Below are 15,796 nucleotides of genomic sequence, written 5' to 3'. Positions count from 1 at the left end.
AGGGATTATTTAGAACGCGGACACATGGAAGAAGTAACCAACCCTTATGCGCCTGCTCGCACGTGTTATATACCGCATCATTGTGTAGTTAAACCCCAAAACTTGTCCACTAAGCTTAGGGTAGTTTTTAATGCGTCCGCTCATTTTCCTAATCAGAAATCACTAAATGATACGCTTTATGTAGGACCCAAATTGCAGCAAGATATTGTGAAACTGCTAATCAACTTTCGCATGTTTCCGTGGGCCATTTGCGCCGATATTCAGCAAATGTATAGGATGATACTAATTGATCCTGTCCACTGTGACTATCAAAGAATTATTTGGAGGTTCTCTACCAACTCCCCTGTAAAAGATTATCGTTTAACACGAGTCACGTATGGTGTTAGTAGTGCTCCGTACTTAGCCTTACGCGTGTTACGCCAACTTGTTATGGACGAAGGGGTTAAATACCCCCTCGCCTCCCACGCTATTTTAGAATGTTGTTACGTTGATGACTTCGTTATTTCTTGCCCCACTTTCTTAGAGGCCCAAAACACAGTAAACGAATTAATCTCCTTATTGCAACGAGGCGGATTTAAGTTGCACAAGTGGTCAAGCGATGACCAGGCGCTGTTGGCGTCCTGTTCCTCACCAGAATCCTCGAGCCAACCCCTCGATTTTGGATCTAATCCGCCTAATGATACCGTTAAAGTGTTAGGACTCCAGTGGGATCCGCTGCGCGATTGGTTTTTCTTCCAAGTCAATCCCGTGAATGGCCGTGCTTGCACCAAACGCATTCTTTTAGCAGAGCTTGCCCGCATTTATGACCCGTTAGGCTTTATAGCGCCAATCACCTTTTTTTGTAAATGTTTAATTCAAACCTTATGGATGTCGGGATTGAGTTGGGACACTACCCCCGATGAACGCACGGTTAACGCGTGGTCAAGGTATCAACGGGAGTTGCCGTTGCTCTCTAGCTTTCAAATCCCTCGCCTATTTTCGTTCTTTACTTCCTCATACTCTGATCATCAATTGCACGGCTTCTGTGATGCCAGCGTAAGGGGTTACAGCTGTGTCGTTTATTTGCGATCTATCGACCAACAGTTAAACGTTCGGACCGTATTGGTCAGCGCTAAGTCAAAGGTTGCTCCAATTAAAAAACTTACCATTCCGAGATTGGAATTAAGTGGCGCAGTGCTTTTGACCAAAATGTTAGTGTACCTTAAACCCCTGTTCTCGGGTAAGTATGGCTGTCCTCAGGTTTATGCGTGGTGTGATTCTCAAATTGTTCTTCATTGGATAAAGGCCTCGCCTCATCGCTGGAAGACCTTTGTAGCTCATAGGGTAGCTTTTATTCAAGAACACATTTCGCCAGAGGCTTGGAGATATATTGAGACGACGTCAAATCCCGCCGACATTGCTTCTAGGGGGGCATTTCCCTCTGAACTCATTGCTCAGTCTACTTGGTTAACGGGACCGAAGTTTCTATGTCATTCCGAAGACCAATGGCCTACGGTGGGTTTGCTCTCTCAAACTAGTTTGCCTGAAGATGTAGAGGAAAAGAGGACTGCATTTCTAGTTATACCCGCAGAGTCTGATCTAATATGCAGCCTTTTAACCAAAGCTTCCTCGCTTACGTTACTTCAAAATGTGCTATGTTACATTCAACGCTTTGCTAATAATTGTAGAAATTCCGCTGCAAAACGTCATGGTCCACTTCTGGCCAGTGAACGTCAATCCGCATTAAGCCTCTTAGTCAGAGCTACACAACAATCCAATTTCAAAGAGGAACTTGAACACCAAAGGTTCTCAAAACCGTTGAGAAAGCTCCATGCGTTTCTTGACCATGAGAATATTCTTCGAGTAGGAGGTCGTTTGAAACACGCCACCATTTCATTTTCGGCTAAGCATCCGATGTTGTTGCCTTGTAAAAGTCCTTTGACTACTTTGGTAATTCGTCATGTGCACGAAAAGTATTTTCACGCCAGTTTCAAAAGCACGCACTTTATATTGTCCCAACAGTTTTGGGTTTTGGCTGCTAAGCGTGCTATTAATTCCGTCTTTTCCAAATGTATACGATGTTGGAAGGGATCGCCCTCTTCCTTTCAACCCCCGATGGGTAACTTGCCGCTTTCAAGGGTGTCACAGGTGAAACCATTCCTACGGTCTATGGTCGATTTTGCAGGCCCTTTCAATGTCACGATGTCGCGTCATCGAGGTGTGCGAGCCTGTAAAGCGTATTTGTGTATTTTTGTTTGTTGCGCTACCAAAGCCATTCACTTAGAATTGTGTAGTGATCTTACCACTGATATCTTTGTAGCTGCCTTACAACGATTTGTATCTCGGAGAGGCAGAGTTGTACAGATGTTTAGCGACTGTGGAAGTAATTTTATGGGTGCTCAACGTGAATTAATCAAATATATGGAGCTTGCCGCTGCCAATGAAACTATAACGTGGTCACCGAGTCCTGCAAGTGCTCCTCATTTTAATGGGTTAGTCGAAGCCGGGGTTAAAAGTGTAAAAACGCATCTTGCTCGAGTTGTCGGAGCTCAAATTCTTACATACGAAGAATTGTATACTATTTTAACTCTAATTGAGTCTCTCTTAAATTCCCGCCCGCTTACACCGCTATCCAATGACATTGATGATATAAACGCACTAACACCAGGACACTTCCTGACGTTAGAACCTCTAGTTCCGGTACCTGTTCCGGATTATGAAACCATTTCTATCCAGCGCCTGTCTCGGTGGCAGCTGTTGCAACGTATTCATCAAGACTTCTGGCGCAGATGGCATAAAGAGTATTTGCACACGTTGCAGCAACGTTGTAAGTGGTTGAAATCTACCACTTCACCAAAAATTGGTACGCTGGTGCTTATAAAAGTGGACAATTTGCCACCTTCTCAATGGTGTTTGGGCCGCATAACGGCTCTACACCCCGGCGATGATAAGGTTACCCGCGTGGCAACCGTAAAAACGAGTAATGGCGAACTGAAACGACCACTGGTCAAGCTGTGTCCATTACCTCTTGACTGATTTTTTTTTTTTGTTATTATTGATTTTTTTTTATGTATTGTCTATGAGAATGACGCTTTGGGTTTGAAGTTTTTTTTTTTTTTGCGAAGTGGTAATTTGCGAATTAATTTTAATTTTTTTTTTCCCCTCTGTTCCCTCGGTTTTTCCGTTACTTAATAACAAGCATACATAGTTCCTTTTGGGGGGGGGCAGAAATGTTACAGAACTATAACAAATTTTACGTTAATATTTAAATTTTATTTTGCGCGCTCTATGACACCTTATCTTCCGATACGATATACGAGCCAAGGTTTACTTGCTTTTAATGTTGTTTATGAGTGTCAATCACGGGGACAACATCACCAATATTACCACCGCCGCGGCGCTATCGATATACCTGCACCAGCCCTACATATAATAAGGTAAGGTGTCTCTTTATTTTTTATTACTTAATTACTTTGAAGTCAGCCTAAAGACTTTATTTTGGGCTTGGTTCTTTAACAGTTGCTACTCGCACTATTCGTCCACGTAAACGCGTTTGTAAGGGTAACTACTTCCACAACCACCACTAACTGTATTTTTTTAAGCAAAACGCGTACAATGTTATTCAAGAACGTGTTGAAGTCGAATATTACGATCCTACCTTTTTGAACGTTTCCTGCACTAACTACAAGTATAACCGAACAACGGCAACGTTTATCTTCACGATGACGTATAAGATTGATATAACTGAAGGAGATATCGTAAGTACTGACCTACCCTTCGCGCTGTACAGAATAATTTTTAGTTTACGATAACGGGATACAAATGGTTGAGTAACCGATATCGCCTGGACATCCTGCAATTCAATGTGACAGTGAAAGAAGGTCTTCGCTTCAAGTACTTTGATATAGATCGCCTGATGCATTCCTGTATGAAACCTCCCGCCGACTGGCCGCTCATTAAGGACGTAAGTTTTAATTACACATGCCCACTATTCTTGTAACAGTCGATGTAGGTCACATATACGCTAAGGAATTTTGTGCCTGACGGTACTAAGTTCCCTCCGGGCATGCCAGAGGGAAGGTGGAAACTAAGGGTGCAGCTTATTACGGCATACGGGAAACACTTATTCTCTACCAACTGGTTTGGGCACATAAAATACAAGCTCAGAATGGAATCGAAAAGGCGTTAACCACATAACATGCGTTGTAACTATTGCCGACACTTTAGATACAAGTAGGACAGATAATTGTGGTATTTTAATGTTAGCAGTACTTAGATACAAAGTTTTATTATTCTCATTTCATTTTTGAAGGATTGCACACGTTTTTTAATGCTACACGATATAGGCGTTTCTTTTTGTTTAGTTGTGTTTTGGAATAAATGTTTGTCAATCAATTATTTGTGTTTATTCGAATCCATTGTGCTACCCGGATAGAGTGTTTCATGTCATTTTCTATTCGTTTTTCTTTGTCAGTTGGGTAGTTACCTAATTTTACAGGCGGTTTCCAATCCTGCCTTTAAATTTATTTGACAATTAGCGACTATTTTAGCCGCATTATTTAAACCATAAATGTCTCGTGAGCCAATCATTTTTTTATACCATGTCTTAGTAAGAGCTTTATTTCATTTCCAACAGTTGCTTACGTTAATTAACGAGTTAATCAGGAACGACCACCGCAAATTATATGAATGTTTGTAATACATATTTTCATTCAATCGGCATACGTCGTGGTTCTCCTCGCTTAGAAAACGCTGCTTCGCAAACGAGAACGTCTGACGACAGTCTTCCGGACATGGCATCGAAAGATGTCAAGAAAATTCCCGTTTTAGTTGAGGAGAAAGCGAATTATTATTTGCAAAAGGGACATCTTGTTTAATAAAAATGCGCTATTGTGGCCACTTTGTCCGTCCGTTCGTCCGTCCGTCCGTCCGCTCGTTTTGCGACGCTACTAGGTCTTTATCTTAAGAGCTATTGTTCTACTTTTTTCGCTATTTGGTTCGTTATGGTATCGAGTCTTGCACCAAGGAAGGAATTCTTTCTGTACCGCTTACAAGAAAAGTTATTGTAAAAAAAAACAAAACGTTTTTTACATTTTCCATAATTTTACACTTTTGCCGTTTATTAACGATCCTAGAGATCGTTTATAATTTTGTATTACTCTCTGTCGTCTGTCTGTTGGTCTGTCCGTCTGTTCCTTTGTCTGTCTGTCCCTCTATCTGTCCGTGTGAACGATAACTTTGTTTAGAAATGTCGAAATCGAATCGATTCAAAATTCACAGTGCCCTTTTCACATCTCGACCATTTATAAACCGAATTGCAAACTTTTTTACTTTACTTTAAGTATTTGAATGAAATTTGATACATAGGCACATAGAATAAAGAAAAATTAAACGCCAGTTTTAAAATTTGGTTTTGTGCATGCGCAGTGTCAACTTTTTTATTTATGGAAGCATTTAAGGGAAATTTCATACTTAGGCGCTTGGAACAAAAGAAAATCTAACATTAGTTTCAAAATTTAGGTTTGCGCATGCGCAGTTCCAACTTTCTTATTTAGAAAAGCATTGAAATGAAATTCTTCTCATAAACTGAAATTGAAGTAGCACGTCAAAAATGGATTGCCCATGTGCAACGGCAATCTTTCATACCTATTTGTGGCCGGATTTTTACGATTTTAACAGAAGTAGCATCTTACAAATGGGAAATGAATGCAAGTGGAAATGCGCTTTATGTAAATCGTTTACGATTATTTTTTAACTTGTTGTCCTTCGCGGAAGCAGGTTTGATCAGTCTTAATTTTTACTTTGTGTTAAATTTTTGTGATTTGTCTACAGGTATTTATCATCTTTTTATATTGCTTTTGTTCCATAACCCCACATTTTATGTATTTAGTCAGTCTCACATTGAACTAATTGTTTATTTACACGAATTTATTTGTAACCGTAAAATTACTGAATTGAGTCATATCGTACCTAAATGTGTGGTTTTCTTTTAATGAACTTATAATGTAACCATGTGCAATTTCATGCAAATACGCTTCTATTCTTTTGTTTGGAGCTTTTCACCTTAATTTATTTTATGTGTTCCCTTATTCATATTTTTTTATGCTTTTGTGTTTTGCTTAATTGCTTGGTGTAATTTTTAATTTATTGATGTTGATTACTTGCTTTTAAACAGCCGTTACTGTTAGCGATCCGAAAAAAAACTTCTTTACCACAATGAGCTTTTAATGTGAGTTTATTTAATCCCCTTTCAGTTTGAAGAGCGCTTCTGCAGCTCAAAAATGTCCCTTCGCGTAAATTTTACCACTCGTAAATGACGAATTAGACTAAAACTCCCTTCCCAAGGCAAAACAAAACTTGCAGGTAACTCACATTTTGTCACCAATCTACTTTCAAAATGCACACATTGTTTTCGTTTTTTTTATTTCCACACATACTTTTGTTCACGTTCGCTATAAAGCGGTATAAGTACGTGTAAATGTTCCATGTAGAATAAAAGATAAATTCAAGAAAATACTTTCGAAATTCTAAAGCGACCACCCGTGACAGAAATATATTACTTAAGTTTACGCATTCAGTGCGCAACACAGTAGTGATTTTGACTGCCTGTGACGTCATTTGACCTATAGTCCAGTGACTCTGAAAAAATTTATTTAAAAAAAAAATTAGTTACCGGGCGAAACCGGGTTTTTCAGGCAGGTGAAATGAATAGAAATTGGGAAAAAATAATTAAAACAGCTGAATTTTTCCGCGGGTGGAATCACGGGGTTGAAAGGGGTGGAAAGTGGTGTTTTGCAAATTGTGGCAAAACTATTAATTTTAGACGAAAATGTTAAATGTAAAAGTATAGATATTAAAAAAATGAGAATCTTTTGTACCTGCACTATTTTCACATAACCTCCAATGTTTCTAGAAAAACCGGAAAAACTGTTTTTTTCGTTTTTTATACTTATTTTTGCGAAAAAAATTCGTAGGGGTTTGAAATTTGGGAGAAACAGCTTGTTTTATGATAAAAAAGGAGAACTGGTCAATTAAAATTAGATTTTGTACTAACACTTGAACCCTACAGTTAAACCCTAAAAGAAAATCAAAGGTAACACCTCTTCCTGGATGTACTAAATAAGAAGGCTAATTTAATTGTAGATGAATGCAACAATCGTCAGTGGAAATTGTAATGTGACAAATATCAGCTCAAACCTAAATTAAATGAAATACGTACGTACTTACGATAAAGAAGAAAATCGCAATTATATCCTCCCTATTGAAGTTTTTAGACGAATCCGTTTCCTAATTATTTCAGAATCCCCAATTCAATGAAACCAATTGCCAGATATTAATAAAATATACGCCTTAGCCATTGATTAATGAAGTGTTACTCAATACGAGGATATTTTAACAAAATATACCGTGAACAATAATAATGCTTCTAGTGGAGAAAATAAACCGTTACACAACTTGGGAAATTGTGGTAACCATCAAAATGATTAAATTTAAAGCTACCGTTACAACTATATATACGTATCCAGCTATAAAAGCGAGGCCCGATATATCTATCAGGCCCCCCGAGGCCCGCCATAAGGACCAATGATAAAATTATACATTTTAACTTTTTGGATTGTCCTAATAGTCTTTAACAATAACCGCCCTTGAGGGGTAATTTTTTTCAAAAATTCAGATATACAAGTGTGCAATAATATACATGCGAGTCCCTGTAGTACATTAACCGAACCTGCGAGGCCCAGTGTATATAAATGACATTACCTGTGTACATGCGAGGCCCAACCACGTTGCCAAGTTTAATGTTGACGTGGTCAGTTACATTATCAGTAAAAATAACACAATCGGCATTTTTAAGGTCGTTCACAACTGATCCTGCAATTATTTATTTTTTCATCTCGCGGCCTGCATTTTCTGTATTCATTATAGGATACTGAAATAATACGCTATATAAATTATTCGAATCAAATGGATCACTTTTGGCAACGTTTGGGCTTAAAATGTTTTATACCAAACCACTTTTGTTCTCCTTGCACATGAAAACTCCATGTAGGTTCTTAAAGCAATTTTATGGAGGTAATGCTTTGTACGCGTCCACATACGCAATTTAATAGGTTGCTCACAATTATTTAATAAATTTTGTCGGGAAAAAACAAAACTCTTATTTCATTAGAAGAAACTAAACTTTATGTCATCTCCTTTTGATTAAGGTCGAGATTAAGTGGATGGAGCAAAATCTTATTGACTCAAAATTGTCGTCGGAAAAAGAACAAAACAATTTCATTGCACGAGGAGGATCTAAATTTTATCTCAACTCTTTTTTATGAAGCTCTAGATCACGTTGTTACAGCAAAACCTTCATTTATTCACAAATGTTGTCGGAAATATGACAAAACAATTTGATTTCGTGGGGGGAAGGTATACATTTTATGTCATCTCTCTTTGATTAACGTCGAGGATAAGTTGGGAGAACAAAATCTCCATTCGTCTGAAAACGAATTATGTTATTGAAAAGTGTTTTATAAATAGTTAATTTTAATCGACTCAGGTTCTACAAAACCCTTTATTAATCCTGATATCGCTTTCAAATTGTTCCCAAATCAAATTCGAAACCACCGTTTTCGGTATCTGCTACTTTTCAAAATCAGCTCACAAATTTAGCGCCAATTTTCTAAAAATATTTAATTTACCAAATCCCATTAATTAGAAATTCTATTTGATTAAAATCACAGCATATTGAATTAGTATACGTAAAATTGCTTCCTACTGCGGTTTCTCATTCTTATAAGGGAATAGCGCTGTTGCCATATATAAGGGCCTCGGAACCACCAAGAAATGTGTAAATGTAATGTATGTACACGGGTCTCGCATTTCTTATACAGAATTACATACAGAACTACTGCAGCGACCCCTACTTCATACTTCAATGAACTAAAATCGGTATAAGTGGTGATATAAACGACACTTGCGAGTCCCGTGACATTCTTCGTATAAGGGTTCAGGAGGGCAAGGGGAAGCAAAAGAAACTTATATACACGCACGAAAACGGGCCTCGCATGTGAAAACCGGGCCTCGTTTAGTACCATACACATATATATCGGGCCTCGGAAGTGCAAATTACATATCTATTAGTAGAAGTAATTGAAATTCTATTCTTACCTCAGGAACAGAACATATCCATTATCTTGTTCCTGTTCAAAATATTGAATTAAAAATGCAACGAATTCCTTCGCAACTAAATGATAATGAATGTAGATTCGCCAAATCTTGATTTAACTTGGCATGCCATTTTCTTCTGTTGATGACGTGCAATGCTTTTTATAGCGAAAATCGTATATGTACCAATTTCTTCGATGCAATAGTCAAAACGTCAAAAATTGATAGTTGTTTGTTACTTTGTTGCGCAAAACGAGCCCTTCCTTTTATATCCAAGAGTATGTGTACCAAATTTGGTTACAATCGGTTCAAGCGTTTAGTCGGAAATGAGTACAGACCGACAGACAGGCATCATTGGGATCTAGTTTGATTCGGATTCCTCTTTCAGACCTTAAATGCCCCCTTCTCACACGTTCGTCAATGAAGTATTTATTCTAAATTGTATCCGTCGCCCCATTGTCTGGGTTTGGTGTTGAATTACACGCTGGAAATAGGTCGTATTAAGTTATTTATGCAACGTTGCAACGTGAGCGCAATTTGGAAAAAATTCGGTAAATCCGGTAAACCAAAGCAAATAAATAACGTACCTCCGAATTAGAAAAAGTTTTAAGTTCATTCAAGGGGACCTTGTGGTCCATTTTTAGACAGTTGGTTTTTTTAAAATCATATTTATTTGCCCAAGTGGAAAAAATTGCGTGCAAAATGATACCGACAAAAGAATTACCATCAGGGGCAAACCTGTGAGTGGGTTGTGACTTCGAGGACCATCTACCTTTCGTGTTCATCTGAAGGTACTAGCTCCGTGTTTGTCGGGTTATTGGGCAAGGAGTGTTCTCTACAGCATTCTTCGGTTACTGTAAGAGCTGCATAATCCTAATATCTTTCTTCCATTGCCTTCGGTGCGTGCCCGTTCTCCTCGCACATATAACCCCTCTTCGGGTTGATGCACTTTTCTTTACTGTGGTCCTTTTGATCACAATTAAAACAGCGTTTTCCGTCATGTTATGCTGGGTCCCAGGACATCAGACCAACAAGGGAAACAAAATTGCAATAGGAAATTTTGGTTTGGTGGCTCTTCCGAAAGTAATGGTAGCAGAGGGGCAATTAAAACTAAATCAAAAATGAATTTCACATGACGTTCAGCGATTGAGCCATTTCCAAAAATGCTGTTCCTACTCGCACTACTCCTCGACGTAAACGCGTTTGTAAGGGTAACTACTTCCAAAACCACCACTAACTGTAATGTCTGGGTGGAATCACCTTTGACATGAGCCATTCAATACTATTTGCACTTCCTATGTTTGTATTTCACTTTACGTCAATGGAGAACTTTCCAGTTTTTTTGCTGTAAACTAATTATGAAAATTTAAGAAAAATGAAACAAAAATGTAAAAGAATCATAAAAATACCGCCACAAATCGTAAAGTTATAAGACTTTAAAGTTGCACTTGGAAAAATAATTACGGTTCGCGTATGGCGTCCCGTGACCTATTCGCATACGATACCTATTCGTTCGCTTAATATGTGTACACATTGGTTATTGGTGCGCCGCATCGTTACCACTGTTAGCGCGGCATTCGATTAGGTCAAATGACGTCACAGGCAGTACAAATCACTACTGTGTTGCGCACTGAATACGTAAACTTAAGTAATATATTTCTGTCACGGGTGGTCGCTTTAGAATTTCAAAAGTATTTCTTGAATTTATATTTTATTCTACACAGGAAAATTTACACATACTTATACCGCTTTATAGCGAACGTGAACAAAAGTATGTCTGGAAATAAAAAAGCGATAACATTTACGAGTGGTAAAATTTACGCAAAGGGACATTTTTGAGCTGCAGAAGCGCTCTTCAAATTGAAAGGGGATTAAATAAACTCACATTAAAGCTCATTGTGGTAAAGAAGTTTTTTTTTCGGATCGCTAACAGTAACGGCTGTTTAAAAGCAAGTTCATTAAGGTTGAGTTACATGTTTCTACTTGTATCTATAAAGTGTCCGCAATCGTTGCAATGCCTGTTATGTGTTCGCATTACTTGGATTCCATTCTAAGCTTGTATTTCACGGCTCCATACCAGTTGATAGATAGGATATGTTTCCCGGAAGCCGTAACTAGTCGCGCCGCTATTTTCCACCTTCCTTCTGGAATTCCCGGAGGAAACTTAGTACTGTCAGGTACCCAATCCCTTATTGTATATGTCACCTACATCAACTGTTACAAGAATAATGTAATGGCGTATCCAATTAGTTACCCCTTTAATGAGAGGCAATTCGGCAGGAGGTGTCGTACAGGAGTGCATCAGCCGATCTAAATCAAAGTAGCGGAAGCGAAAAGCATTTTTGACTGTTAGATTGAATTGCAAAATGTCCAGGCGATATCGGTTACTCAGCCATTTGTATCCCATTATCAAAAACTAAAAATTATTCGCTACAGCACGAAGGGTGGGCCAGATCTTACGGTATCTCTTTCAGTTAAATCATTCTTAAACGTTACAGCCAAGATAAACGCACGCGTTGTTCGGTTATATTTGTAGTTGATGCAGGAAAGGTTCGAGAGAGTAGGATCGTAATATTCGGCTTCCATACGTTCATGAATAACATCGTACCTATTTTGCTTAAAGAAGTCTAATTAGTGGCGGTTTTGGAGGTAGTTACCCTTACAAACGCGTTCACGTGGACGAATAGTGCGAGGAGCAACAGCATCTTTGGAATGACTCGACCGCTGAACGTCACGTAAAATGTATGGTAATCCATTTTTGATTCGAATTTAATTGCACTGACGCTGCAATCAGATTAATAATTTTCAAATGCAATTGTTTATCATGCCCCTGACTTAAATTCGCTTTTATCTCAAGTTCATCTGCCACATATACGAAAACGGTCGGCATTATTTCCTGCTTCATGCTAATGTACAGGAATATTGATTATGTTGTATAGGTCCATCACGGGCGATGTGCAATAAATTTAGATTCGAATTAATAAAACCCTTGCGCACTGTTAAGTAAGTACCGTATCGACAATATCCGCGACTTTTCCTGAATCTACCGATTGCAGTCGAGTACGGGACAACCGTCACTTGATGCGACACCCATTGTCTTCTTTTCTGTTCGACTAACCACTAACCAGTAACTTCATACCCCATACAAAACATAAGCATTGCTTAAAACTATAAAATGCGAACATCAAATCCCACGGTCTCTCTCCTCACCCCTCTAGCACACTCGATAGTCGGGGGGACTTTATTATATGTTGATCAGGGGACCACTTGCTACACATTTCCGAAGGAATTGGTAATATATGATTTAGTTCCCCTATTTGCCATTTTTGGGTCCATTCTTACTGGACTAATCATTTTGATGGTTACCACAATTCCCCAAGTTGTGTAACGGTTTATACGAGTATACTCCACTAGAAGCAATATTATTGTTCACGGTATATTTTGTTAAAAGATCCTCGTATTGGGTGACACTTCATTAACCAATAGCTAAGGCGTTAGTTGAGAACGCATGGAATTTTAATTGCGATCATCCATATTTTATTAATATTTGGCAATTGGTTTCATTGAATTGGGGATTCTGGAATAATTAGAAAACGGATTCGTCTAAAGACTTCAATAGAAAAGGATATAATTGCGATTTTCTTCTTTATCGTAAGTACGTCCATTGCATTTCATTTAATTGAAGTGTACCTTTTCTTTCGATTTCGGCTGATATTTGTCACATTACAATTTCCATCGACGATTGTTGCATTCATCTATATTAAATTAGCCCTCTTATTTAGTTTATCCAGAAAGAGGGGTTACCTTTGATTTTCTTTTAGAGTTTTAATTGTCGGGTTGAAGTGTTAGTTCACAATTTAATTTTAATTGACCAGTTTAAGTGTGGAGACGCTTTACCTATATTCTGTCGACGTACGAGTTTGGAGTTCTGCGGCTTGGGAGGTTTTCTTTTGTTTGCAGGTTTTGTGATCCGAGAACTGAGCTCACTTCTTTATATTCCTTATACGAATTGCTGCAGGAAATCAGTGAAAGAAAATGAACCACGCCGTAACCTATTGGATACTTCACATTGTCCGAAAACGAATCCATTTATAAAACGATAGTTTATGTTAACAAAATTGAATGTTAGATACGTACAAGATTTGGCTATACCCTTTTGTAAAATAACGTAAAATCAGTTCATCGGTCAAGATTGCAAGCAAGTATTAACTTGATATTTATTGATATCTCCCTTTATGGCTTCTTCACACCAATTTGACGGTTCCTATACACATTCTCTCGAATTCTTTACGCTTTCAGATTCTAATTGGGAATCTCGGCTTTACTAAATGTCGGATTCCGTGTCCTGAAGCTGGCGTCCTAGGTTCTTCACATCATAACTCCCTGGTTTTAGAACAGTGTGAAAGACTCGAGCTCTTTTGTGTTTGGTTAAGGTAAAAATAAATAAATAAATATATATATATAGAATTATCCTATATCTGTGTTTCACTTTACGTCAATTAGAGTGTAATTCCGCACATATTTTTAAATAACCTTATTAGACTTAGGGACTTAGAGCATTAGTTCCGTGTCTCCATTTGTGCACGTTACAAATTGTAGGTGCTATATAAATCTCCAAATGATGAATTTAAATTCCTAGTTCAGACGTAAAGAGTGGTACTTTGGTCTCACTAAACTTGCACTAACTGTGGGAACAATACAACATTTTTTTTAGAATTGCAATTTGCATTATACATGACTTTTATCTTTGACATTATGCTAATCGGGAATATGATACATGGGAGTGGGAGTGGACCCGTTGTGCCTACTTATTTGCGTTAACTCAAGTCAGATACCTTGTACTAAAAAAAACTTGTTCGGTACTCTTAAAATAGCGGAGATGATCTTCAAAACATTGCTGATGGCGACTTGTGCTTTATCAACGATACTCGCTTTTGACTCCAAGGTGGGAGTCCGTTCCTATGTTGAGCCGAACTGATTTTTTTTCTTAATTTCAGAAAAGCACCGAGGATATATTTGCCGAATGGTGGAGGCGTTCCGATGAGGATCACCCGGAGTGTTTCGAATCGTCGGGTGTACTTCAAGAGGAAGTCGAAAATTACTTCGTACACTTTCAGATGAGTTCAAGGCGAAACTTTAAATGCTATCTTGAGTGCATCTTCAAGGGTTTCAAGTTTGTTAATAAGGACGGCACACTTAATCAAACTGAGTTCGTTCAATATGCCGCCAAGGTATCGAACGAGATGTTCGACGCCTGTAATTCGAAAGTCGCTAAAGAAACCGACGGGTGCGAGATGGTATATCAGTTTGCATATTGCATTGTACATTATGCCCACATACAGGGTGATTCCTATAGTACCTGCCACCGTTTTGGAGCGTATAGGGGGTGCCTAGGGAAGTATTTTGATATAGGACACTTGGGGTCGGAAATCTAAAATAAGGGCGCCAGAACCAAATTTATCTTCTGGAATTTCACGCCTGTATGTAGGCAACCCAACCGACCGACGTTTCGCGCGGAGCGAGTTAGCGCGAGGAAGCGACATGGGAGGGAAGGAGGGAAAACGACAGTCAAAAGCAATAACGTTTACAAGTGTTCAACGTGGCCACCGTTGTTCTCAATGCACTTCCTACATCTAGCCAACTATTATTATACTATTGCCATAGTGGTTATTCACTTGATACGCGTCGTTGCAGACGGGATTTCGTGGGTTTAAACAAAATTCTGATCAAGTGTCAGCCACACATCGCCGCCTGAGATCGCTCCGTGTGCACCGCCGGCCGGTTGGGTTGCCTACCTACAGGCGCGAAATTCCAGAAGGTAAATTTGGCTCTGGCACCCTTATTTTAGATTTCCGACCCCAAATGTCCTATATCAAAATACTCCCCTACGCACCACCTACACGCTCCCAAACGGTGGCAGGTACTATAGGAATCACCCTGTATACCTTCGATAAGGCTGTTGAACTGAAATAGTAAGTTTTGGCGACGTAGAGGTTTTCGTAGGTTGTAGTGTTTCTCTGAGGTCCGTGAAGTTGGAGTATCGACATCGACATATTCAATTTAAGTTTTGTGCTAATTTTGTGCTATTTATTGCCGTATACCCCAAATTTTGTGCTCTTATGGTTTTTGAGTTATTCAAATTTTTAGGATGGGACTCTAACTTCACGACTATACTCGATGTTGTTAAATTTGAAATTTTAATATACCTAAATTTTGTGCTCATTTTGTGCTATTTTTTGCCGTATAGTAGAAATGTTGTGCTCAGATGGTTTGTTAGTTACCAAATTTTTAGGATGGGACTCCAACTTCACGATTATACTCGATGTTGTTAAATTAAAAGCTTTATTATTTCTAAATTTTTTGCTCATTTTGTGCTATTTTTTTTACCGTTTAGTAGAAATTATGTGCGCGTATGGTTTTTGAAATGTTTAAATTTTTAAGAGGTATAATACTCCTACTTGGTACTTGATATCGTAAAATTGCTAAGTATCTCGCTAAGTATATTTGGAAATATACTAGAAATGTTGTGCTCGATGCTTCTTAATTGAGATACATACATAAGTAATCGAATCATTTATGTCTTTTTAGCGCATTTCCACAAAAATAAAAAAAAAATGCGCTATTGTGGCCACTTTGTCCGTCCGTCCGTCCGTCCGTCCGTCCG

General features: G+C 38.5%; 3 protein-coding genes across 3 annotated transcripts in view; 2 read left to right on the top strand and 1 right to left on the bottom strand.

The window, feature by feature from the left end:
* The first annotated feature begins 3,343 nt into the window (after window positions 1-3,343).
* Window positions 3,344-4,317, top strand: LOC116181231. The gene is made up of 4 exons (XM_031501530.1): window positions 3,344-3,416; window positions 3,582-3,737; window positions 3,782-3,943; window positions 3,992-4,317. The coding sequence occupies exons 2-4, from the start codon at window positions 3,702-3,704 to the stop codon at window positions 4,166-4,168; spliced, it is 375 nt and encodes a 124-aa protein (XP_031357390.1). The 5' UTR covers window positions 3,344-3,416; window positions 3,582-3,701; the 3' UTR covers window positions 4,169-4,317.
* Window positions 4,318-11,166: 6,849 nt separating this feature from the next.
* LOC116180703 lies at window positions 11,167-11,888 on the bottom strand. The gene is made up of 4 exons (XM_031500819.1): window positions 11,790-11,888; window positions 11,593-11,748; window positions 11,387-11,548; window positions 11,167-11,337 (listed from the first exon to the last, which is right to left on the bottom strand). Exons 1-4 carry the CDS (start codon window positions 11,886-11,888, stop codon window positions 11,167-11,169), a joined length of 588 nt encoding a protein of 195 aa, XP_031356679.1.
* Window positions 11,889-13,992: 2,104 nt separating this feature from the next.
* LOC116180702 overlaps window positions 13,993-15,796 on the top strand; it is a 3,025-nt gene continuing 1,221 nt past the window's right edge. Inside the window, exons 1-2 of the mRNA XM_031500818.1 lie at window positions 13,993-14,077; window positions 14,130-14,475. Of these exons, the coding sequence (XP_031356678.1) occupies window positions 14,012-14,077; window positions 14,130-14,475 (412 nt within the window). The 5' untranslated portion in view covers window positions 13,993-14,011. The remainder of the gene's footprint in view (window positions 14,078-14,129; window positions 14,476-15,796) is intronic.

Source organism: Photinus pyralis, unplaced genomic scaffold, assembly GCF_008802855.1.
Source record: "Photinus pyralis isolate 1611_PpyrPB1 unplaced genomic scaffold, Ppyr1.3 Ppyr1.4_LG9, whole genome shotgun sequence".
NCBI classification, from domain to species: domain Eukaryota; kingdom Metazoa; phylum Arthropoda; class Insecta; order Coleoptera; family Lampyridae; genus Photinus; species Photinus pyralis.
This window is presented reverse-complemented; position numbering and strand designations above follow the sequence as displayed.

Bases quoted from the DNA above. Each gene is read 5' to 3' on its own strand.
- LOC116181231 (XM_031501530.1), top strand. From the start codon at position 3,702: ATGACGTATAAGATTGATATAACTGAAGGAGATATC. The intron at 3,738-3,781 runs GTAAGTACTGAC...AATAATTTTTAG, and splicing joins ATATAACTGAAGGAGATATC to TTTACGATAACGGGATACAA. The intron at 3,944-3,991 runs GTAAGTTTTAAT...CAGTCGATGTAG, and splicing joins ACTGGCCGCTCATTAAGGAC to GTCACATATACGCTAAGGAA.
- LOC116180703 (XM_031500819.1), bottom strand. From the start codon at position 11,888: ATGGATTACCATACATTTTACGTGACGTTCAGCGGTCGAGTCATTCCA. The intron at 11,749-11,789 runs GTAACTACCTCC...GACTTCTTTAAG, and splicing joins ACGTGAACGCGTTTGTAAGG to CAAAATAGGTACGATGTTAT. The intron at 11,549-11,592 runs GTAAGATCTGGC...AATAATTTTTAG, and splicing joins ATTTAACTGAAAGAGATACC to TTTTTGATAATGGGATACAA.